The 26,021-nt window shown below is 36.3% G+C and overlaps 1 protein-coding gene and 1 long non-coding RNA gene across 15 annotated transcripts in view; both read left to right on the plus strand.

The window, feature by feature from the left end:
- Window positions 1-376: 376 nt before the first annotated feature.
- LOC105267929 (uncharacterized) lies at window positions 377-950 on the plus strand. The gene is made up of 2 exons (XR_892296.1): window positions 377-461; window positions 755-950. It is a non-coding gene; the product is annotated as an uncharacterized lncRNA (long non-coding RNA).
- A 554-nt stretch (window positions 951-1,504) lies between these two features.
- The window catches only part of LOC105267930 (ankyrin-3), a 59,896-nt gene continuing 35,379 nt past the window's right edge, over window positions 1,505-26,021 (plus strand). For 3 of the 14 annotated variants that reach the window (XM_011307108.1, XM_011307113.1, XM_011307112.1), the window contains exons 1-10: window positions 1,505-1,766; window positions 2,835-3,219; window positions 15,921-16,022; window positions 16,196-16,328; window positions 16,395-16,558; window positions 16,641-18,212; window positions 18,728-18,826; window positions 19,462-19,659; window positions 19,749-19,932; window positions 21,600-21,704. In XM_011307108.1, coding sequence (XP_011305410.1) covers window positions 3,070-3,219; window positions 15,921-16,022; window positions 16,196-16,328; window positions 16,395-16,558; window positions 16,641-18,212; window positions 18,728-18,826; window positions 19,462-19,659; window positions 19,749-19,932; window positions 21,600-21,704 — 2,707 coding nt within the window. In that variant the 5' untranslated portion in view covers window positions 1,505-1,766; window positions 2,835-3,069. Of the gene's footprint in view, window positions 1,767-2,834; window positions 3,220-15,920; window positions 16,023-16,195; window positions 16,329-16,394; window positions 16,559-16,640; window positions 18,213-18,727; window positions 18,827-19,461; window positions 19,660-19,748; window positions 19,933-21,599; window positions 21,705-23,315; window positions 24,178-26,021 lie in introns of those variants that run through there. The other 11 variants (XM_011307115.1, XM_011307111.1, XM_011307109.1 and 8 more) reach the window with 10 other exon arrangements.

A 26,021-nucleotide genomic window follows, 5' to 3' on the forward strand; every position in this document is an offset into this window, starting at 1 on the left:
AAGTGCGGGACTCAGTGCAAGTGATTTTGCGATGTGAAATAATTTTTTAAACAGTTTATCAGTGCATTTTGAGTGATTGAAATTTTTTCTTTGTTACACTCAACTTCGGTATTGTCGAACGGCCGCCCGGCGTCATTGTGTTTACATTCCTTTGTCCGTTTCTCGGAATTGTTTAGTGTGTGTTTAGATATGGACTGAAGTGAGAGTGCGAATTAGATTCGAAGGATTACTTTTCTCATTCATTTTATTTTGAACGATGAAAAATATTATTTGATCTTTGATATTATTTTATTGATCTTTGTGGATTTTGAGTTGATAAAACATTCTTGGTTGTGTGGTGAGTGATTGGTGAATTTTTGAACTGTCTCGAGTGCTAGTGCTTCCAAACCGACTTCAACCTTTGGCGTGAGAATCACATGGAGATCATCAGGATTGGAGGGAATCTTGCAACCGACTGCAAGGTGAGTTTCGTATGCATTTTTTTTATAACCTTGAAGCATCATTTTCATTTTATTTTCATGTCATTTTTTTCATTCCTGATTCTTGATATATTCAATGCCTACATTACAAACAATTTTCAATTATTCAATTAACTCTCCAATAAAATAAAAAAATTTAAAATAAAAAATAATAAATAATTTTAAATAATAATTGAAAATAAAAACTCTCAAATCAAAATTAAAAAACGCCTTTGCAGTAAAAAAATTACTTTGTCGAAATTTTATTAACAATTTGTTTTTTTTTATGTTTACAGATAAGGTAGGTCGTTCGAAAGGTGAAAATTGAAAGCGGACTTATTTTCATCCAACGCCGGTGAGTGAAATTTATTTATTAATATATCGTATCCGTTCCGCGGATTTTTTCGTGGTCGGTTCGGGGGTTTGAATTTTCGAGATGATTTTATCTCTCGATCAGATGATGTCGAGATGCCAGTAGATATGGCTCCATCACATAAATCGCGAGTGCGTGTATAACCAAGTGATTGACTGTGCTGCAGTGTCGCATTTTGAAATTGGAATGAAGGCCCGGTTGGATTGTCTTTAAAAAAACGTTAAAAAAAACGCGTCAAGGACTCTACATCTTGGGTGACGTGGAAAGAGTTTCAGCTTAATTACTTGATTTATGAAAAAATAGTCAATAGGGTAAGAATCTCTCTTATTGAAATAATCATATACCCATTGTTCATTTATGCTCTTGTCGACAATTTTTATGCCATACCTTTTTTTTTCATGTCAATTTGAAAGAAAAAAAATCAAACGACTGGACTGGCATTCAAATGTAACCGCCAGAAATCGCTGAATTGTGGGGACGAAACGCACATGAGGAGAAGGCGTTATACAGCGCTACGTACGACGTCTGAAGGTACTTGTCCCCTGTTTTGGTGTCGGTGATGTCAAAGCTTGACAATACCTCCCTGTATCATACCTTAGTGAAAAAGGGAGCATCATAGCGCCATCTGTTTGAGTATGAAATGTTGAGGAATACCTCGGCAAGCAAACTCAGCAGCAGGGGCGACAGCAGGGGACAGCTAGCAATCAGAATTGTACAGCAACGAGTTGGCGCACATAACAGCGCAACCCATAGCGGCGGAAAAGAGTCTGGGAGGGCAGTCACTTCGTTGACAATCGACGAAAAAACCTACTGAGCTGTTGCAAACGGATTACATACAAAAACCAATGAAATATCATTGAAGTAAGAGAAAAACAAACTACAAGCAGTCGGGGATGAGTGAAATGTTACTAAAAACATTTGTCATTTGACAAAGAGTGAGTTCAGTGTTAATAATCATTCCATTTACGTTAACTAAAACAACCAAATGATAAACAAAAATTATCCTTTATTGAGCAAATGGTGAATCTACTAAATTTAGGGAGAGTTGGATTTTTATTTGAGGATGTATATTGCATTAATTTTTGTTTTACTATAACAGGGCCTCCCGGATTTTCTTGCCTCTTCTTTCGGAGCGTTATGTGATCTCGTCGGTGTTATAAATAATGCATGATTCGGTTCATTCGGTTTTTCAATTTTTTTTTTTTTTTGAGGAAAATGTGAAATTCCGTTTTTGGGATTTTATTTTGTTATAGAAGGGGGATAGGGGAACGTTCATCGGGGGTTATGGAGAATGACTCCAAAATCGATCCGGAGGTGCGCGATTGTTGTCTTCGATCCGGTGTTACGGTTCGACTGTTTTCTCTCATTTCCACTGTTAGTCTTAATTATTCCGAGATAACACGAGCATTTCTACAGATGAAGTCATTACTACTGGAGTGACTGGACAATCATTTGACTATTAATTTCAATTACCACTTCAATTTAATTCATCATTAGATTGTTGTAATTCGTAATAACAGATTTACGAGTCGGGCGCGGTTCGGTTTTTTCATGTGGGCAGTGTGTGAATTTATTTTGGGCTTTACACGTACCATTACTATACCTCGGGTATTTCGATTGAAAACATGAGTCGCATATGTGGAATTCGTTGGGGTGAGGACAAGGGGATAATTCATGATCAACTTTTGTTGGGATCAGTGGAATATCCTTTGACGATTTAATGTTGAATCGTAAAGAGTAGTTGAATGAATGCGCGCATTTCTGAGCATCTGGCCTTCGAATATTCCAGTTCCCCTCATAACACCAATAAATCCCCTCTCCCATAGACTGATCTTTTCCAAAAAAAAAATTTTATCCCTCCATTTTCATCACGTAAAAGTAGCGAATAATCCAATGAACGTAAATAGAGAATCCGCTAATCTCAGCAGGATATACATGAAAGCGTTTAAAGAAGTCAATTTACCATTGTTGCTGTATTGTACATATATTTTTTTTTTTTCCAGGGAACATCCAGAGGGGGGTGAAACTGCGCCGGAAAAAATAAAGGAAAAGTGACTTTTTTGGGGTGAAATTGAGTGTGTGAAAATAATCGAAAAAGACCAAGGAGTTGAAAGGCAAAGCGTGTGTATTGAAAATAAAGGATAAAAGCGAGGGAGTGGGGAGAATAAATCGTGCTGGGGGGGTCAGAGGGATTGGTGACGTGTTCCCTGGGGGGTGGGAAAAAATAAGGTCGCAAGGATGACGGGTGTTGAGGAGGGTAAAGGGAGTGGTGGTGAGGGCACCGACGTTAGCGCCACCGATAAGCTTGGACAACAGAACGGCGCACCGGAAAAAGCACCCGTTGTTGCCGGAACCAATATGGAAACATTACCAAGACCCGGCAAACAGGTAAGTGCAATTTTACCCCTCACAAGGGACTCCAAATTCTATTCTACATTTGTATTAATTCTGGTCTAGTCGCCGAGGGGACAAATTTCTTTTGCGAAGTGGTCAGCTAGGATAAGGGCATTTTTTTCAAGGCCAGGAAGGATGATCATGAGATTTTCAAGGATACCTTTTTTGTAGCTGTCATCTTTTTCGATAAAACATGTTTTTGATAAAAATTCGATATGTTCTCTCCATTCCGAGATATTGACTGGAAAATAGCCTCGAAAAAAAATCGCTTATTCTAGTTTACCACTTTGCTGATTTCATAGCACGTTGTCTTTTTATTATGTCGCCGATTCGTGAAGAAAATCCCAGAAACACGAGGTTTTGTATTTTTCCAATGAATTCATCGGACTGCCTCAATCTTCATTACATTGACATTTTTTTTCAAATCTTTCATTAGAATCCGAAGTACAAAGATTTGCATTCGTTTAACGATTACGAGATTGCATCAATTCTTTTTTTAGTTTCATGGTATTCGCATTGATCCATCAATTTTTAATCAATTTTTTTTTCATCCGCTCGGAGGATCGTAAACCGGATACATGTGTTTGTTCATTAGAATCTAACAAATATTAAAAAAAAAAGTAAATGTTAATCGGATCGAAATTGAGGCACTTGGACAATTTTTAATGTAAAAATAAAAAAACTTATTCTTTTCTGTTAAATCATGGGGTAAAATCAACTTTCCAGTAAAATCCATTATGTATAAAAATTCGTTTGATAAAGACATGGCTGTGGCTGGGATTTTCAAATTACCCCGGCGTCCCCTCAAATGACATTTACAAATTGTAATAAAGATTATCGAGGACAATGTGAATGTTCGTAGTGAATATAGTGTGAACGTGTGTTGGTGGATGGTATTGATATAATCAGCTTGTTTGAAATTGATGAAAAGGACATCCGCACGTTAATGAATGCTGGATTGTATAATAGCTCGGGGTTAATTACTTTCATTCATTAAGAAGGCATGGCAAAAATAAGTGCTATTAAAAGAGAACATGGTACTTGTTCATAGGAACTTTTCCCAACCGACATAGAATTAATGACTGCTCATGATTTTCGTTCGCATTGCTCTCATTATAAAAGTACATCAATAATTTACCAACGAGTTAATTATCCATCCGTTGTGAGCATTATGATTTATCGTAGATTCAAGAACTTTTCTCAGACTAGAAAAATTTTCTGAAATGATTCGTTAACGGAATCATTCTATAATCGACTAGAGCCGTTTTTCCAGTTCTTCAGTGGTATGCCTTGGTGCTGATCAATATCAGGAGTGAGAGCTCCCGCTGAGTTTGGGTTTCACACAGAATACACTTTAGGATGTAATGGGAAACGAGCTAGGGAGAGGGTTCAAACAGCTATTGGCCGTTGGCCTAGGTCCTGTACCGTAATAGATTAATCGGATTTTAACCGGGGGCTCCATTTTTTTCAACTCACTCTGCTCTCTCTTCTTGATTTCTTTTGTGATCATGCCCGTTGATTTTCTATTTCGTCTGACACGTTGAATCTCAACTATGACTGTTATCCTAATCACTTGAGTGCTCGTGTCTGACAACGGAACATTCTTTATCTCTTTGGCAATCGTCCATCTGAATTTTCGTCCGGGCTGAGTCTTTATCGGTTTCAGCTCTGTTCAAATTTTTATTGTCCCTTGTTTGAAATTTTCATCGCAAATCGTCACTTACCTGTCGGTTTGGTTCACTAAATCAGTCGAGTGAAATTAATTGTTAAACACTTGTCATGAGATATTTCATCGGATAAACAACGTGAAAAATGAAAATACATTAGGGTTCAATTCCTGGTTTCATAGTTTTCCATTAATGATTAGTAATTGAATGAGTGCCATATTACGTGAGCTATAGGTCGTCATGGAAATATTTTTTCTGTCAGAGACTAATGAGACGTATCAATTTGGAGTTTAATTTCGAAGCATGACTCAATATCGAAATAATTCAACAGATTATCATCTTCGATAATTGGTTATTTCCAGTTGTCAGTATGATATAATGTTTCAAATCTTAAAAATGAAAAATCTCTTGTGTCAATGTTAATCTGGAAATTTCATAAGTCATCGATATTTATTCTTCCTCCGTTGTTTTTATTAAATAATTCATAATATTCTGATTGAACATTTGTCTCGATTGGATAAATCAATTATTCCTCGTGCTCGCACAAGCCTCAGTATTATTTGTCACCCTGTTGATATAATCCTCTTCAATAAACCACATCGGTTAAGATGCATGTGACATTTTCCAAGACCCTCTTCTCGGATTTCCCAGAGTTAAGGTTAACGTAAGGTTAATGTCCGGTGAGCTTTTGCTCTAGGTGCAAAATTTCAATAGCAATCCCCACTGGGAAAGCTAGAAAATTAAGGAATAGGGGTGGAGACACCCTTTCTCACTCATGCACATGAAAAAGGTTCACTGACCCCAGACCTTCTGTACTTAATCGTCCAGACTTGTCATTATCTTCAACAAAAAAAAAATTTCTAAACTCGGGTGAAAAGCATCTTTCATGTGAGAATTCCAACAACCCGTAAAATCGAACAAAGATTTAAATCTCTGTTAATGTGAAAGGGGTGGAGGGAAGGTTAACGACCTTCTGGTATTGTCATATTTATGGTGACTTTGATCTTTGGAGGATATGTAAAATGTGCACGCACTCAAGAATTTTTCTCAGCGTGTGATTATCGTTACACTTCTGCGAACAATATAAAAAGGGCACTTAACGGAACTTCCACGGATCTCCATATACATCTTTGATATTTAATCGGGTATTATACTAGTAATCAACGGTGTTGTTTTGACTGGAACCTGAAATATAGTTAAGGATTTTTTTTTATTAATGAAAATTATTGCTGTGACAAATAGAATTTTGCAACATATGGGGCACTCGAGAAAATAGTAAAATTTAAGAATAGAAAACGTTGAAAAGAGAAAAAATGAAAAAACTAAAATTCGGGAAAAAAGGGGAGATAAAGTGGTGGCACTCAATCCGTTCATTTCGAAATTCATCTAGATCCTATTCATATATTCCAAAACAAGAATAGGAAATTGTCATAGATATTCGTTTTGAGTTTTCAAGCCTTAGTCAATCTTGGTGCCTATATAGCCCCAGGCTCCCATAATTTTATAATAAATAAACTGGATCATAAAAAACAGATAAATCTAGGGTACATAGAGACGTGATAATTAACGCGACAAAACGTAATCTCTTTCATTATAGCTAAATCATTTTCAATTTCCATCGACATCTCATTCGACCGGGAGATATATTAATGATGCATTTGGGTCTTTCCTCATTGATCGATCAATTTATAACATAAACCGCCCTCTAAGCTCAACCTTATATTATTAAGATCCTCAATTATCTGTCTTCCGCATTCACTATAGGTCCAATCGATTGGGGTCAATTAAGAGAGCCTTATGCTAACGTCTCCCCTCGGTATGAACGAAGGAGTAGCAGATACTTCCGAGTTCATGTTAATCAATTTAATTATGATTAAATTACTAGGTTTATAATGAAGAATTTTAATCTTCTTCTAATCTTCTCGATAGCGTAATATAATAGTGATACTTTGAGGGACGCAGGAAGCATGATTAAATTCATTAAGATTCTTTCAAGGGGGCCCCTTTTTTCGTTCATAGTTAATTAAATGGTCTTTCATGTCAACGTGTGTAACTGTGTAGAATGTACAGACGAAGATATCGATTTCAGTGTTGGCTATTCAGGCTGGCGCCCTGGAACCAAATGGCCTTTTGTCACGAGCATCGACGTGCCTCTTTGTGCTCCTATGGAGTTTATTTTTACAATTTCAGATTAAATAAATCTTGAAAATGATTTGTTTGCAATGATCGTCATCAAGTATTTCTTTGTGCCCAGTCGTCTTGTTTTGTTATGATTTTTTATTAGTTTCAAGAGAGTTCCATGAATAATGCATTTCAGGTTTTTGAAATAGATTTTTTAACAACGAGTTCTTTTCAATCTCTTTACCCAAATATTTTTAATAGAGGGAAAGGGAAATGTTTTGCGTGTAAACAGTGTAACGCTATTTCTCGATGAAAACACAAAGATCGACTGACCATTGGTTTCCTGACCCATTTGTACCCAGAACATTTTTTTTTTATTTCTCACCAGTCGCATGTTCAGTGGTCGTTACTTCAAAAATGTATGGCAGGCATAATGTTTTAACGTTGTCAAAACTTCTGCCAAGTTTTGTACTAGTACAGTGGTTATATTTTGATTTCAAAATGCTGACTAGCTAGTGAAGATCAGAGAATAATCCAGAATTGATACTTTCCGCGATTCTATTTTTATTTCCATTATTGTGTACAATAATGCTTGGCAAACGGGATTGATGGGGGGGAATGAGGGCTGTGAAGGGTGTGTTGTGGCTTTTGTGGATGAACACTATTGTAATTCATGGGGTAACAATGTAGGGCTTTTAAACGTGCGGAGAAAAGCTGCAAGTGAGAGTTTGCGGCAGGCGCTGCCGCGTTTATATCGATCCGTATTGCCACCATCTTGCCAGTGTCCCACTTAGCATCATACGCATATATACATATATGCCCATATTTAAGGGTGCGCGAAAAACAAATTAATACTTGAATCAAGTATATTCTGTACTTGATTTGAGTATATGCATTTTGAATAGACGACAGGGAATTTATACAGCGTTTCACATCTTTCAAAACGTCAGGAAATCGTTGGATCGAATTTTTTTCCGTTAATCTGACCCGGGGTTTCCCCGAAATTTACAACAAACATAAAGAATGAGAGGATATCGGGAATAATTCCATGAATTAATCCTAATATAAAAAGGAGGAAGAAAATGGGTCCCGAAATATCTCGAAATTCCCATATGAAAATTTCTAAAATTTCAAAATTTCAAATTTCATGAAAAACTTAGAAAATTGGGGAAATTTGAAAATCATTGCGAAAAGTAAGGGAGATTGCAAATTATCGAAGAAACTATTTTATACCTGGGAAAAAACTCTCAATCCAACATTTTGTCTCAGAGACACCCTAAAGAACTCCATTCAAATCGGTTCACCGTTTTTCCCTCGAGTCCAAATTTCATTAGAAGTTCATTAGATACAATTCATTACAATTCATCCAATCAACAGCATAATCTCGAATTTCTGCTTCGATCAAAGGTATCATTTCGATTATAAAAAACAAAATCGTGTGCGATAATTAAAATATCATGGGTGTAGAAGTTTTTTAAACGGGACTTTATATATGTCGAGTTGAAATAGTTCTCCCTTCGTAAAAATAAATGATAAAGTTTACAACAATCGAGACAATCTCTCTTTGAAATGAAAAAGTACTTCAATATTTAAAGATGTCTAGAGCCAGAAACAGGGTTCCCTTGAGGTGTTTATCCACGCGATTCTGTCGCCATTGCCTCTCATTCATTGTCAAGAGACGAAGGTCAGTGAAAGGTGTAGTTCATGGTCAACGTTGGACAGAGTTACTCTAGACCAAATGTCTGAAATCTATTTACAGATTTATGCAAAATCAAACATGATTCCGGTCGTTGTACCCATATCGCTGCTTGTTTCAGGGGAAGTGTAGATAATCCTCACGTATTGTAACTGAACAGGATCATTTTACTTGAGATCCTGAGACTGGTATTCATTTACTGGGAACCGCTTTGAGGGGCAGGCAGATGACACCGGGTTGATTCCAGTGATTCCACTCTTGGTATCACTATAACCAACGTTTATCTCAAATGTTATGAAACCGGTACTATGCAGAAATAATTATGCCGTCAGCTTGCATCTTATTTAGTACTTAAAAAAAATGAAATTCCATGAACTGTGTGCATTTCTGACATTTTAGGACAGACAAAATTGAACTATTCACTGAGAACAAATTAGTTCTGCCGAACATATTTTCATTCTTGAAATATCGAGATATTTTTACCTGATAATGCAGGCTTTCTGGAGTCACTCTGTAGTTTGAGGCATATGAATGGGTAATTAGTGCCTTTAAAATAATATTTTTTTTCCGGTAAAGAATATTAATGATTTTGGGATGAGAACTCAAGTTCGACTTTCCGTTGATGAAAGAAAAAAAGGGGTCGGAAAAGTCGTTAAAAATGTTCTGCCCCTTTTAGCCAGAATAACCGGTTTTTTTAAGGTTTTAGACAATTTTTTTTACCGGATTCATCTGAAATAATATACCGTTCCTGCATTATAATATTTTTTAATGACTCACAACGTTTCATGAGCGTACGATAATTTCCCTGTATTTTTTTCCTAAAGTTTTATGAATTTTTGAAAATTTTAGAATAAACGCAGAGAAATTATTGCACGATCATATTTTGGGAGTTATTAAATAATGATGAAGGGTTAAAACGGCATATTTTTTTTCTTCAACCAAATCCACATTTATCAGAAAACTAAAAAAAGCTTCCGTTCGGAGGAAAAAAAAATGGTAATTTTAGATACAAGGGGCAAAACATCCTCAAGATATTCGGTTCATTAAATATTTGATGGTCTAAAATTAATCCTTTCAATACCTGACAACATGATTTAATCTCCTGCCCAATTATGAATAATGAGTTATGAAATAATAAAGCAAATAAATCATGTTGTCAATAATGAGGCCAGTGTCAACGGAGGTTCTAATTTTTAATCAAATACATTGTTTTTTAACCTAATATTTGAATTCTCGTGGTTTACTCAAAAAAATGTGTATTCATATCCCATCGCTAAACTTTCGAGCAGAAATAATTAAACACTCCCCAGAGGCAATTTTTTTCTGGAAAAAAATTTCCTGGAGTCCATAAAATTTTTTCCAGCTGAATCCAAAATTTTTCAGTAGATCATATTTTTTTTCTCAGTGTCGAGATAAATATTAAATACCTAACGTGGGTAATAATAATCTGGTCCAGTACGTGTCTCAACAGCTTCCCTTTTAACTCCCCTCTCTTATGGTACACTTCATTGAATTGTACCCGATTCAATGAATGGAGGCGTGCCCTCTCTTTCTCTTCCTTTTTTCATTAGCATTGCACTTGACCTTATACGCGAAACAACGATGTTCATTAGAATCTAGAGAAATTGTGACAACAATTCATTTCGTACGTAGATAATTTGAGGGTGTGCCCTTCCATCCGAAATTACTAGTTTTTTGATTTTTCTGACTAATTGTTGATCTTATTGAAGGGGAAAAATACACGGTTTTTGCATCTCACTATTATTTAATGATTCCCATATGAAAAAGGAATTTCAAACGCATTAGTGAGTTGCTTCTTCCTCTCATGCCAGGATTGTATTACGGTTAGAGGAATGTGGGTATGACTGTTCCCAAACACGCAATGAATGTGTCACGATTTCAGGCGGCTCAGATATATTTCGGCACTTTATTAATTTGATTTAATGAAAGAAGTAATTGACCCTTTATCGTGACACAGGAAGTATGACGTAATGCTACCGGACTGAAATACTTTGTCATTGTAAACTTACTATATACTCTTATTGCTCCTTGTAATAAAAATTTCAATGGATAATTGGAAGACAAGTGTCGCACGTTCGGACTTTACACCAGGGAGTTGCGTGTGTTACGGAAGTGGGTACAGGGACAATTAAATGATGTAGATGGACTTGCTTTTTGTTGGACAAGTCATCTAATACGTGATTGTTGAATCTTAATAATATCTTCGTTGTCATTTCAGTTTTTGATATTTTTCAATTTAATGGGAAAAATCGATGAATCAACAAAGTCCAGTAAAAATAACGTTCGATTAATCTACCAAAGAGAGAATATCGGGAATTATTCCATAAATCCATCCTAATGTACAAAGGAGCAGGGAAATCGATCTCGAAATAACTCGAAATGTTCGGAAATTCAAATTGCTAATTGCAGTGGTTGCAAATTATTGAATCAATTTTGCCTTGGGCGGTCAAATTTTTCAGGAAAATTATCTACGATTAATGCACTTATATCAACAAAAAATATGACAATTATATAGCGCAATATCAAATATCATTTTATTTATTCACTCATCTTGAGGATTTGATATATTCTTGGATTTTTTGTTCAACAATTAGAGTACAATAATTGGATGGAGTTGAATGGAATTTTCAGTAAATTAAAAGTTTGAATTAACCTAATTATTGAATTTTTATCAAGAAATTACAGTTAAATTATGTCATCATTCGTCTGTTAATTTTGTCAGAAATTAGCAGGGAAATAATTGGTTTCTTTTCTTCATTAAATATTTGAGCGGTAGAATGTGAAAAGGGGAACTGGAAATTCGTTGCAATATTATTTGTATGGGGTGAGGTCACATCCGCCAGGAGGGAATTCATTCATCACGAGACTGTTTTCTCAGCATTTTATTAAAGCCCTCGTCATTATCAAAGCCAATCTCATAACTCGGATGTCATTAATATCTGATTTATTTATAGTCATTACAAAATTTTAGGGTAAAAATGAAAAAACGGCAGAAATTTTTTTCACTATTACCACAAAATTGTGGTACAATACAAGACTTCAATTTCTAACGCCTTCGACTATAATAAAATTTGTCGATGGTAATGTTTAAACATTTTTATAATAGTCGATGAGTTGGAATTTCATTTCAACATTTTCTGTTTCATCTCTTCTCAATTGAACGCGCAAACGTGTTGTAGACGTGGTTCGCTGCTCTCCCTCGGTCACGCTTCACAGTTAAACTCACTAGTTTTTATACGTTTTAGTTTCTTCGTACATTTCTTCATCCCATTTACTTTTTTATTCTCTTTTTTCCTTCTGAGTTCTATCCTCTCAGTTCGTTCGTTGTCCCTTTATTCTGCCTATTCACAACCTAATGCACTTCCCTTCGGAAAACACTCGCTGAATTTCTCATTCATTCATCATGAAAAAACGCATCTCCCACTACACGGAGAGAAATATTCAATAAAAATTACGTAACGTTTCTATAATTACGGAGCGAAGACCCGTTAGGGAGATTCGGTAATTTTTGTCTTAATTTTCAGTGAAGAATTACGATATCGTTGAATAAATTTTTTTAGTCACTTCCATAATCGGTAAGCAAAGTTCGGTAATTTTTATTGAATATTTCTCCCCGTGTAAGTTGCCCCAAATTTCAAGAGTAATTCTCAAACAGTATAGTACGTGGTGCATGAGAAATTGAATTGTCAAGGACAAATTTGTGGTCTAAAGAATTCAGGGTTTTTAAGTTTATCCGAGTAAACAAACAAACGTGGGTAGTTAACTGTTTATTTTTGGGCATATTTCATTCATGATGTCAGAGATGATTTCGTCGGTCGCATCGTTTATAACGTGGTCAAGGACAATTGACACACTTTTCACAATTGCCATTTATTTACGAGTAGAGATGCTGTCATACTGGCCACTATATTACCTCGACTGAGTCAGAAGTATCAAAGCTGAATATTGAAGGTGAATGTAGTTAGATTAAATTGAAATTGCAGTTTTATGTCATTTTCTTGAAGTGGCAGTAAGAAAATTATTTCAATTCAATTATCACTTGTAGAATATTATCTGCGTGTCTCTAATAGCCATTGATCTTAAGCCATTCAATATGATTCACCTTGTCGATTTCGTACCTTATCATTATGTTTTATGTAATGGAGATTATTAATCATGAGATTCTAATTCAAACGTAGAAATTACGCGGACGAAAAATTAATTGCCAAATTAAAAAAGTAAATTATGAGGTTTCAACTTGTTTTAACGCACAGTTCACGATTTTAAGAGTGTAATTTACTTTTCTCTGTATTTTACGGTCAACTTTTTCTGTGTGGGGCATTTGCGGTTCTCGCTCCGCATTAACTTCCATAAAAATCAGAGCGCTGATGAAAATAGTAAGATGATCTTGCTAGACGTGTTATTAGGTACTGTACTATATCTACTATAAATTAGCTGTCAAGTTACGCATTTTAGGGGATGAGGGGAGGGGAAAAATGTGAAAAACCGAGAGGATATACATGGGAATTAATCCATAACAATATTATTAGACATGCAAATCCTAACGCATAATATACGTATGCATTTGCTTAGGGATACCGAATCTGGTGATTTTTGAAAAAGGATTTTTTAATTTTTGAAAAAGTAATGTCTTTTAGCGGAATTAAATTGATGATACAATAGAGCATGTGATATATTTCTTTGGGGTGCATTAGCATTTATAATTATTGGTAAAAATGATTTTTTTTAAATCACAAGATAATGACATCCCTGCATGCATTATCTAGTTATCGTAGGGTATGTACAAGTGCGCAAACTCAAGTCTCGGAGTTCCCTCACCCCTTGACGTCACACCAGACATCCTGGCGCCAACAATTTACGTCACTTGAATTTACCCTGCACTCTTTCAACTAAAAACTCCCCCTACTGAATTTTACAATTCAACAAATTCCTCTTTACATTCAACAATCTTTTCCATTTCACACCTTGTGCACTCCAATAAATTATGCATGAAAAATCGTGATGAATGCTGGCTGTTAGGTGCTAATAGCTTAAACAGTCTTAACAAGGAGGAATTAGTTCACGCAGCAAGACATTTCATTATTTTAAAAAATATGCTATTTGACGTTAGCACGAATTCTGGAACTGTTTATACCGATTTACTCGTGGGAAGTAAATATACTTGGTGGAAGAAATTTTTTGTCAGTCCAGGGTACAGATGTATTTCAATGTAACGGATAAAATTAATGAATCAACAAAATCGATTGACTTGTGTACAATCAGTTAATTAACTTTGTCAAATTTGAACTCTGTAAATCTCCAATTATCACAAAATTTAAATCAATTGATCTCTGCTTGCAATAACAAAAATATTCATGAGATTTAACTAATTATCGAACATGATTAATTGTCCCACAATTTCGAAAAAGCCGCGTGTAGCGCATAATCAAACTCGTTATAATAAATTACGGTACATTTCGATAAAATTTTCCACTTCATCGTGATGTCTCATATACCTCCTGAAGAATCTCAACTCGTTTTTTTCATTCAAGTGGCTTATAAGAAATGAAATATGTACCGTGAGACCAACCAGCTCATAAAAATTATATATAGACCGATCTGTTAAATGCCATCACGTACGGAACATAGATATTGGTGATGTAATGCAGCAGACAAGGTCATTGATTATATCATTGGTTTTCCTTAATCACAACAAAGTGGAGGACCTGTTCACATATCTACGCATCCAGCATTAATGCATAATGGATTACTCACGCTTCTTGTAGAGACATTATTTATGGATTACGTAACTGATAATTAACACGTTTAATTATAGGAGAGTGCAGAGTAATGTGGATTTGAAAGAAATAATTTTTTTTATTTTTTAACGACGTGGACAGTCGATAGAAATCGAACAATTAATATTCAGAAAAGATCTCCTGAAAAGAATTCCTGCCAAAATCCTTCAAAAATAAAGATAGAAATCAATCAAGTTATACGTTCGATGGCTCACCAATGATGTCAAATACACACGATTATACGACTTGAAATCATGAAAATGCGAAATGAATGTATTTTTTGGGAGATTTTTCGCGGAATTTTTTTGAAGGGATTTTCTTCAAGATATTTTCCCCAGCGTGAGTAACGCCGGGCACCTAATTATGAACTCATTACCTCGATTAATCGCACAACTAGACTGTTTGACCCATTGAATATTACATTCAGATTTGGGTAATTAAAGAGTAGATTCAGGGATTATACTCCGATTCAGGCTAAGTTGACCGTGAAACTCTGGTTTCAGATCGATAATTATCAGAATAAACACCAGCATTTCTTATGAGTTCAGAGTTCTCACGAGGATAAAAAAATTGAATAAGTATGAGTTAAATTCTCATTTTATTTAGAAGGTTTTTCTACACTGTTCTACAATTGTTTCCGAACTTGGATATTCATCGGGTGTGGAAGAAAATTTTTCCGTCAGAGTATGAAATCTTCTGACGGAACGGTTCTCTTAATGAATCACACCAGACGATGCCTTAAAGATAATTAAAACAAGCGTGCTAGTTATAAAATGGCTCTGTAAATATAATCCTTCGGAAATTTCTTCTTTGCGAATTCCATAATACGTTTTACGCATTCAACTTCAGCAACTTCTTTTTCAAGTAACTCCTTGTTAAAGTTTATCTGCAGATAGTGCCATTTTTCCTTGATCCACTTAATGGTTAAGGTATAACTGCTCCAACATATTCAGAGGCCCCAACTTGTTTTCTTCTATCTCTCTCATTCTTGCGCTTTTGCTCCTCAATCCTTGTTCGTTTTATTCACCTGTCACTGAAATTCTCAAGCAATTCACCGGCGTGTATCTTCCTTTCATGAATATAGAGGTAAAAATAGAGATTACGTATTTGAATCACAGTGTATTATTGGGTACTCCATAAGCCTTGCATTCGAGTGTAGAAACATGAGAAAAAGGGGAATGGAAATGTGAGCTTATCATTTGCGACGAGAGTATTAATTTCTGTTTGGCGATGATAATTTTTTCGACTTCTCAATTCGATTGCGATCGAATCTATCATGATGCTTCCTATTTTATTAAATTGAAACTATACTATTACGCTTTGTGGTTTTATTCCCATATTTATATTTTTATGTTATCAATTAAGGATGAGGAGTCAAGATAATAACTGAATATTTCTTCGTTGATGTTGTAGAGCGATCCAAGTACAGCTTTCCTCCGGGCTGCACGAGCTGGACAACTGGAGAAAGTCTTGGAATTCTTAGAGTCTGGAGTTGACATCAATGCTTCAAACGCTGTAAGTGAAAAAATTTGTCAATAATCCAGTCAAGAATACGTTAATTGGTACTTGCAGCAATATATCAAGTGCCCTTGAAATTCAATATCAAAATTTTCAATCGATATTAATTGATCATTTTGATTTTTAAATTTGAATCTCGATTAATTTTATTGTTGAATTCTCCTTGACAGAATGGCTTGAATGCTCTCCACTTGGCAGCCAAGGACGGCCACTTGGAGATTGTGAGGGAACTCTTGACGCGCGGTGCAACTGTCGACGCAGCCACCAAGAAAGGAAACACCGCTTTGCACATTGCTTCTCTCGGTAAAATATCATTGTAATTATCACCAGCTCTCCATTAAATATCATAATTTATGTACTCTCTCACAGCCGGACAAGAGGAAGTTGTGCAACTGCTTGTTCAGAAAGGTGCCTCTGTCAATGCTCAATCACAGAATGGTTTCACCCCATTGTACATGGCAGCCCAGGAAAATCATGATTCCGTCGTTAAATTTCTTCTCAGTAAAGGAGCGAATCAAACACTCGCCACTGAGGTAAATGCGAACTTCTCGTCAAATCAAAATCTAAATGGACAATTAAATTAAAATCAATTGAAATGACATTGGTTATACATAGGATGGTTTTACTCCGCTTGCTGTTGCCATGCAGCAGGGTCATGATAAGGTTGTCGCTGTCCTCCTGGAAAGTGACACGAGAGGAAAAGTTCGATTGCCCGCACTTCACATTGCCGCTAAGAAAGACGACTGCAAAGCTGCTGCATTACTACTTCAAAATGACCATAATCCAGACGTGACATCAAAGAGTGGCTTTACACCCCTTCACATCGCTGCTCACTACGGAAATGATCGAATTGCCTCATTACTGTACGAAAAAGGGGCGGACGTTAATTTTGCAGCTAAGCACAATATAACTCCAATGCACGTAGCAGCCAAATGGGGAAAAATAAAGATGGTGAATTTATTGATGAGCAAAGGTGCCAACATCTCGGCTAAAACACGAGACGGTCTAACGCCTCTTCACTGTGCAGCTCGAGCTGGCCATCACGAGGTTGTTGATATTCTGATTGAAAAGGGCGCTCCAATTGGCTCGAAAACGAAGAATGGTTTGGCACCACTGCATATGGCGTCTCAGGGTGACCATGTAGATGCTGCTAGAATTTTACTCTACCATCGAGCCCCTGTCGACGAAGTAACTGTAGATTATCTAACTGCTCTTCACGTTGCGGCTCACTGTGGCCACGTACGTGTTGCAAAATTGCTTCTCGACCGCAATGCAGATCCTAATGCCAGAGCATTGAACGGCTTCACTCCACTCCACATCGCGTGCAAAAAGAATCGCATTAAAGTGGTGGAATTGCTGCTTAAGCACAAAGCTAGTATCGAAGCAACGACTGAGTCCGGCCTTACGCCTCTTCATGTCGCTAGTTTTATGGGCTGTATGAATATTGTTATATATTTATTGCAAAACGAAGCTAGTCCCGATATACCAACGGTCAGGGGAGAGACACCACTCCATCTTGCCGCAAGAGCTAATCAAACGGATATCATCAGAATATTGCTGAGGAATGGAGCGCAAGTTGATGCTAGAGCTAGAGAAGAGCAAACGCCACTTCATGTTGCTTCACGCCTGGGCAATGTCGATATTGTCATGCTCTTGCTCCAACACGGTGCCGACGTTGATGCCACAACAAAAGACTTGTACACACCACTCCACATCGCAGCCAAGGAAGGCCAAGAGGAAGTGGCATCTGTATTACTGGAGAACGGCGCCTCCCTCACAGCAACAACAAAGAAGGGCTTCACACCCCTCCATTTGGCTGCTAAATACGGTAACATGAACGTAGCTAGGCTTTTACTTCAGAAGAATGCACCAGTTGATGCCCAAGGTAAAAATGGTGTGACACCACTTCACGTTGCATCACATTACGATCATCAGAATGTTGCACTTCTACTGTTGGATAAGGGTGCATCGCCCCATGCAATGGCTAAAAATGGTCACACTCCTCTTCACATTGCTGCTCGAAAAAATCAGATGGATATTGCAACTACCCTTCTGGAATATGGGGCAAAGGCAAACGCCGAGTCAAAGGCTGGCTTTACGCCTCTTCATCTCAGCGCTCAGGAGGGTCACACTGACATGTCAACTTTGCTGATTGAACATAAAGCTGATACTAACCACAAAGCTAAGGTACACATAATTTTTATTGATTGATTATTCAGTTGTGAAATCGGTAATGAAGCGGTAACGAAAATTGAAGCGATTGAAAAAACATGCAGTTGGCCATTCCTAGCGGTAAAAGACATATGACCGGTACATTAATTGTGTTTTCATATTTTTTTTCTGTCGATTCCATAGCAGTACCTAATTAAAGAAAAAAGAAAGTCATTCATTCATATCCTTTATCATGAAATCGTTTATCATAAAAGAGATTGACGACGAATGATGAATGATTCAATTAACAAAATGGATCGCGCTGACTCATGCAGGTTTAATGTACGTTAATTCGTTAAAATGTGAAAATTAGATTGTTTTCCGGTAAAAGTGTATGAAAAACTTCTTTACAGGAGAAAAAATGATCTCTCGCCGAGGTCACGTGCTAATTTGAATAATTCATGTTTTAATATCGCTTCGATAGTTGGATTGAATCCAATTTTATATCCAATTATCTTGATCAATTCAGTCAATTATTAATTATTTTTCAGAATGGACTTACGCCGCTTCATTTATGCGCACAAGAAGATAAAACCAATGTTGCTACGATTCTCGTTAAAAATGGAGCTCAGATTGACGCGAAGACCAAGGTAATTCGATTAATCCAATCAGAATTTCTCTATCTCAGAAATAGTTTTTCCGCACAGAAATGAAAGGACTGCTTTATTGTAAACCAAGACTAATTAGTAGCGTGTTTGTAATAGATAGCTGTCCTTGGAACTTGTTTAAGCTTGTGGATATTTAATTAGCTAAGACATGACATATTTCTTAATTTCGAAAAAAAATGGTAATTTTCACACTTGAAACTCAAAACGTCAGAATCCTGGATTTTCTCCGATATTTTTTGTCTGTCAAGTCTGAAAGGAAGCAGTAAATACTTGAAGGGTCATACAACAACTGTGAATTGAGGATTCATTTTAGAAGAAGGGCATAATTTAGCATTCATTTGATTGCAAATCAAGTTTATTTTTATCCTTGGAACTGTCACAATAGTTAAAAATTTCTCTTCAAAAGCCCGCATGCACTATCTGGCTAAGGTAATCTTTGATTTGAATTTCATCAAGATAAAGTACAAGCCAAAGATTACATTCGATAAATGTCTTGCGAGTTTACAGTCCGAGGCGAAGTCGAGGAATATAAACACAATCGTCAGAAAAGTTCTTTTCGGCCGAGTGAGTTATTGTATATTATTTTGATACTATATTGTGTGATGTAATGAAATTAGGCGGGCTATACACCACTGCACGTGGCTTGCCACTTTGGTCAAGCAGCGATGGTGCGTTTCTTATTGAGAAATGGAGCTGCGGTTGACAGTGGTACTGGGGCCGGATATACACCACTTCACCAAGCCGCACAACAGGGCCACACATTGATCATTAATCTGCTACTTGAGAGTAAAGCCCAACCCAATGCAATCACAAACGTACGTCCACTCATTTTCATTTCTTAATTATATCACTCATATCCAGAACCTATTAATGTTAACTAACTGTTTTTATTTTGCATAATTAGAATGGCCAAACAGCATTGGCAATCGCGCAAAAGCTGGGCTACATTAGTGTGGTTGAAACCCTCAAAGTCGTCACAGAAACTGTTATCACGACAACGCATACAATTACGATTGAGGAAAAGTACAAAGTTCAAGCACCGGAATCCATGCAGGAGACATTTATGAGTGACAGTGAGGATGAAGGCGGTGAGTGACTAATTTAATCATAAATTTACACCATCCGATATATAATTCAGTAAATGAAAGACGTAAAATGATTCAACTGACCATAATCTATATTTTGATTGGTAGATCGTTTCAGTGTATGAATTTGACGGCAAATGCCGTATTCCATTATTCATTAACCTTTAATTTTTTAAATAATAGCAAAGATGTAGAATTTATGGAGTTCTCACTGAATCATTATCGTGTTATTATTGAATTATCGTGATATTCTTTGATTGAATTATTGAGTGGTGAAACTTAATACTTTTTCACTAACGCTTCTGTGTTTACGAATTGGCAGTTATTATTATTATTTGACTTGTATAAAGGTGACAGTTGAACTTAATTTGCATGGCGTTTGATCCGTTCAACTTTTATTTGAAAGCTGAAGAATTTCAGCTGTGATTTATTACGATTAGTTGTTGAAGAAGACGTATTTGAAGTATTCCATTGCAAATGAGTGAGCCGCTCACTCTCAATTCCTTCAAAATCCATGCTGATTTGCTCAGACATTGGTGGGTTCGAAAATTGATTGGTCATAATTCGCACAATACCGTAAAAATGTCACTTTCTCCAATGCCAATTTACCTCATGCTACGATTCTATTAAAATCTTTTCGTATATATCTAAATGTACCTAAAATCATTTTGCCAAATTTAGAATCAGCCTGACATTCTGATCGCATTAATATCAATATCCTACATGCCAAAAATGAAGGATAGAATAATAAGGACGAATGCCCGTAAGGGTAAGACGCATAAGACGAAATCGATCCGCCGCCGCGACGTCGTAGGAAAATTTTGAAAAGTCAGAAAATGTCAAACATTAAAAAAATCGCGAAAATTCGGGAATCCAATTGCATTTAATAAGGAAAATATGAATAGAATGATTTAATCTTCAATTTATTTTCATTTCTTTATATCTTTATATAAAAAGGAGGAACGAAATCGATCTCAAAATATTTCGAAATGTCTCGAATAATCGCAAGGGAAAGACCCGGAAGACGAAACCGACCCACCATCACGACGCAACTAAATCTCAAACATTTTCAATCAAAGCGCGTGCGGGACACGTTTTCCAAATAATATAGGCGAAATGACTTTCAGGTGAATTACGGATTAAGCGAAATGATTTGAGGAAAATTGAGATTTACATTTTGACATTCGGCAAAGTGGCATTTGGTGTCTCGGCGTTCGGCAAATTGCACCTTTAGAATCCTTACAAATCTATCTTTTGAATTTCTATAGATTTTTCCGACGGCCTAACATACGCCCAGACATAGGATTTTTTATATGAAAAATGTCCATCAATTTTCAAAGGGACGAGGGTGGTCTGCCGACTCATTTGACGTGGAAAACACATTTTCTCTTTTTCTGTTTTAAAACCGAAATCCTCTCGATATCTTTCTTTCGATGATTCATAAGAGAGAGCCTAGCCCTGTTTATTTTGAATTCTCTTATGTTTCTAATATTTCCCTCGATAATTTGACTTTATTGATAAAATTCTTCGTCCAACTGGCGAAGCATTGCTAAAGCTGTTAAGAAAGCACGAAGAATTGGAAACAGCAAATTGCCGAATTTATGAAAGATAAACCAAAAAAAAAAAGAAAGATAAATTGGGGATGAGCTTTATCGGACAATACAATGTAGGTGGTGATGAAATTGGAATGGCGGCCATGAATGTGTATGGACAACCGCCACACGCGCAACACGTGTATCTCCCTTCCTACTACCAGGGCCAAATGACCTACACCCGTAAGTGCCAAATTCACTGTCTCGCTGTGTTTAGCCCCCCATGAAGCTATATGTTATATTCCTTTATTCACAACCCATTGTCAACATGCCATAATCCAGCATTGACATAGGCATAGATTATTGTGTCTACTCATGAGAAATTAGAATTCACATTTGAACTTTTCCCCCGGCTGAATCACATCACTCAACTTATATTTATTCGATTAATTAATATTCACTGTATGACTTCTCCAGTCTACTCATCATCTAGATCACAAGCAGAACCATCTCTATTATTAGACCCGCCCCTCCTCACCCCCTGTCCTTGATTATTCTCGCTGGAGATATCTGCAGTAGTGCAAGATTGAAAAACTCAAGAAGACACTATCAGTCCATCTGCTTTCCTTCAACCCCGTCAATTCAATACGTCATATTTAAGTGATTCCTTTCCCTTTATCTCTCTGTTTCCCCCAATCAATTGGAGACTCGCGGAAGCTATTCATGTACTTTAATTATAGAATCCGACCTTGTGGACCGATCAGTTCCCCTTCGTTATTGAATCCGCATCATTTGAGCATTCCAAGTGAAAATATCTGGTACAAAAAAAACCTGATGAACATTTTTATCAGTTGTACCTTAACTGCAATTTTACGAATTCAGAGACAATAGGAGATTTGATAAGAAGGAATTTCGCTTTATTTTACTGGAAAATTATAATGTTATGAGAACATCGTGATTATATCAGTAAGATTAGCTCTCAATGATAGTAACGGACTGATCATTTATAAATACAGAATGGTGTCATCTGTTATGAATCATAGTTAATTTAATCTATTTTCTAATTTCTTAGAATCAATTAGAGAAATTCTGTACCAAGTGTTCTCGCAGATTAAGCTTTGCTCATGTATGTCACCGATAACCGGCGATTAATGGACTCAGGGAAAATTTGAAAAGTTTTTCTCTCAAGAACTAGGAATGATCTGTTTATAAATTTGTTTGCAATTTTTTATGAACCTCTGCCTTTTGAATATAATTCCAAAGCAATCTTCAGATTTATTTCAGATCCATTTCTTTCCATTGTTGTTCTTTTATAAGGCATTCAAACCATCGGTCTATTTTGCTTCTTTGCACTACTTGAACATTGCGATAAAATTCTCATACTCTAAGAGCGGATACGATAAATCAGTACGTCAAAAGGGCCTTGCACGCTCTCAAACGCTATTGAAAAGGGGCACAAAAGAAGTCAAATGTCAACATGACCCCGATTAGGTAATTTTTAATATTGTAAAAATGCACGTCCACTGCAGAAATTAGGGCAACGAATAGCGAATTACCATAAATTGACAATTGAGAACTTGAAATTCATCAAGTGGCAGTGTGAACGACTCAGGGTTGCGATGCTAATTAGCCCAAGCCAGTCTCTGACACATTAAAGATGATGATGATGATTCTTGGGCTTGCAGTGTGACAAAGCCCTCCAGTTGTTTTAACGATATCGACAGCATAATAGACAGACATTTGTTGCCCACACCCGTTAGCTACCTGTTACATAATCAATCGTCGTGCTGCCTTCTAGCCTTGTTCCATGGTTCTTATTTTGCCGTGTAGTTAGTTCGATGTGAGAGCTGGCTGACTGCCAAACGCAGAACTCTTGACCGAAATATACGTCAATTTATGTAATCCTGTATATTAGTGTAGCTTTACGGAGGAGTCGATTGAAAAAAAACCGTAAAAAGGAGCAAAAGGATATAAATAAGGACTGATTGATTGACATCAATGCATTTTATGACGATTGATGGGAAATTCATCGAGAATAAGCTAGCAGGCTGTTGTGATCCTTATGACAGGCGTTGAACAACAGAAATGCAGTGGGGAAGAGTATAAAAATTCATTACCAACGAATGGGTGGGGAGAAAATATAGGATGAGAAACAGCGACGCCTCACCGAGAGATGCTATTATAAAATTGGTGCTCCATGAACGTGAGGTCATATTACTAGACGTTCGCCTGATCTTGAATCAATCTTGGATTGGTTGAAGTCGCTGTTCCTGATTACCCATCGGGTCATACGCAGGCGTCATAGCTGGAGTCTTTTGAATACCGGCTCGAGTGGTGTATCAAATGTGCCAATACAATCCGTCGATTGCAATTCGATAAATTTCTTACGTGTTCAATCGGTGATTTTTTGTGCATCGCGTACACAATTCTGACTAACGAGTGATCTGTGCGGTTTTATCAAAAAACAATTTCTCCACAAACTTATATTATTTTTTTTTTAAACGTTCTTGTAAGTCAATACTTGTTCATTGTACGGTGTAATTGACAGTTTGTATTAACAAGAGTTTTACGAGATTGCAATTGACATTTTAATTTGATAATTGACAAAGGAGACGAGTTAACATCATGGCCAAGGACAAGACCGTGAAAATTCGCAAGAAGTCAAAGAAGATGGCCTGTTGTGGATGCACTCGCAACAGGAACAGCGACGTTTTTTGTAATTAAAAACACGTGAAATTATCACCATTTACAATTCACATAATCATTGCATTATGGCAAGCATGACGCAATAGGAGAAAAAAATAATTAACGCTACTCATTCAACACATTCAGCTGAGCCCAATTACTCCATCATCAAAGCAAATATCGCGAAAAAAGAGTAATTCCAGGGGAAAAGAGAAAATTGCCTGCCAATAAAATTGCTCTGGCATTATCAAATGAAATTAGTGTCAATAAAACCTGCGGGATCACGGCTATTTTGAATTTTTAACTGATCACAGATAATGATACTTCCTCTCCACGCTCTGTACATTATATATAATGGGTTATTTACTCGTAATTTGATTACATCATGTTCTTTAAGGAGCGCGTCGCCGTTCAAACGAATGGAGGAAGCGATTGGTATTCATATCTAACATCTGGGTCAGGTAGCTACTGCCACAGTGATGAATCTCACGATGCATATTTTTCTTTACATGAAGTTGCACATAAATATTATTACAATTCATGAAAAATATTATTTTGGATGCGTTGAACGTGCCCGTAAATCCAGCGTAGATACTGCTAATTAGGAGTTTTATCACTTGCCCAAGTTCACCGTTAAATGATACTGCAAGTCGAAAGTCGAAAGATTATAAACTATTTCATATTTCGCTATTAATTAGATGACATTTTCCCATCAGCTTACGAATTTTTAGTTCAACGCGGTTCGAATAGAACGAAGCGAACAGAAGAATTGGGAAATATTCACCAATTATTTTTTAAAAGCTGACATTTCTTCTCACTCATCTGAAATAAATTTGAAGATTATTTTTAAACTGTTTTGAAAAGGTAGAGATTCCGAGGAATTCAACAAACTGTTATAAACAATTAGGAGAATATTTATTTTTCACAAGCGTCGACACCTGCAGGTATTTGCAATATAAATGACGGAATGATTTTTTAAATCGAAATTTAATCTAATGACAATTTTGTAAACATTCTCGTCAGAGATGCGTTGAAGATAAATAGATAAAAAAAATTAAATTGCTGTTCAATGACAAAAAAGGTTTGAGGATAATTGAAAAAAAAATTTTATAATCAACAGAAATTTTGTGCGCGAGTAAATGAAAGGACTATTATTAGAGTTGGTTGAATCAGTTCCATAGTAGTAGCACTTGATCAATTAGTCCTCATAAAAAAGATAACATCTTCGATTCGCTGATAGAAAAGCCTCATATAAAACAAGAGGTGTTTGTGACAGTATCCTTGAGCATTGCGAACAGAATTAGAGAAGTGCATTCATCGTTTCAAGTGTACTTTTGCGTTGTACAATTTTTTTTCCATCGTTTTTGCATAATGTAAGCCATGACGCACTATTAGCATTCACGAGATTCTTGGTCAAATGAACTCGTGCCAAGTTTTACGTATGAAGCAAGAAAATCATTTACGATTATGAATAGTAAATTTAGTGTAAAGAATTTTATACATGAGCATGTGACGAGTTTAAAAAGCATGACAAAATGTTGAGTGAGTAGGCGTCATTTGAGAAGATTCATGCTGGGTTAATTGGACAATCCACCATAACTGATATAATACATTCCTGACCTATTCGTTAATCCCCCAATCGACGTGAAAATCCCATTAAATTTGTTATGAGGGCTTTTTTCATGCGTTATTGAATACAAATAAGCATTCTATATTTGCGTAGAAATTCGGCACGGTTATATTAAGCTGATGAGTGAGGTGATGTAAACGATAGCCCTGAAAAAAATCCAACATATGCAGCACTCTATTTGTTTTCCTAAATGTTGAATGGTGCTCGGAAGGAAGTTGTTATGGATGGATTGGGAAACCGGGCCA

The sequence above is a fragment of the Fopius arisanus genome, unplaced genomic scaffold (genome assembly GCF_000806365.1).
Source record: "Fopius arisanus strain USDA-PBARC FA_bdor unplaced genomic scaffold, ASM80636v1 scaffold00051, whole genome shotgun sequence".
In the NCBI taxonomy this organism is placed as follows: Eukaryota; Metazoa; Arthropoda; class Insecta; order Hymenoptera; family Braconidae; genus Fopius; species Fopius arisanus.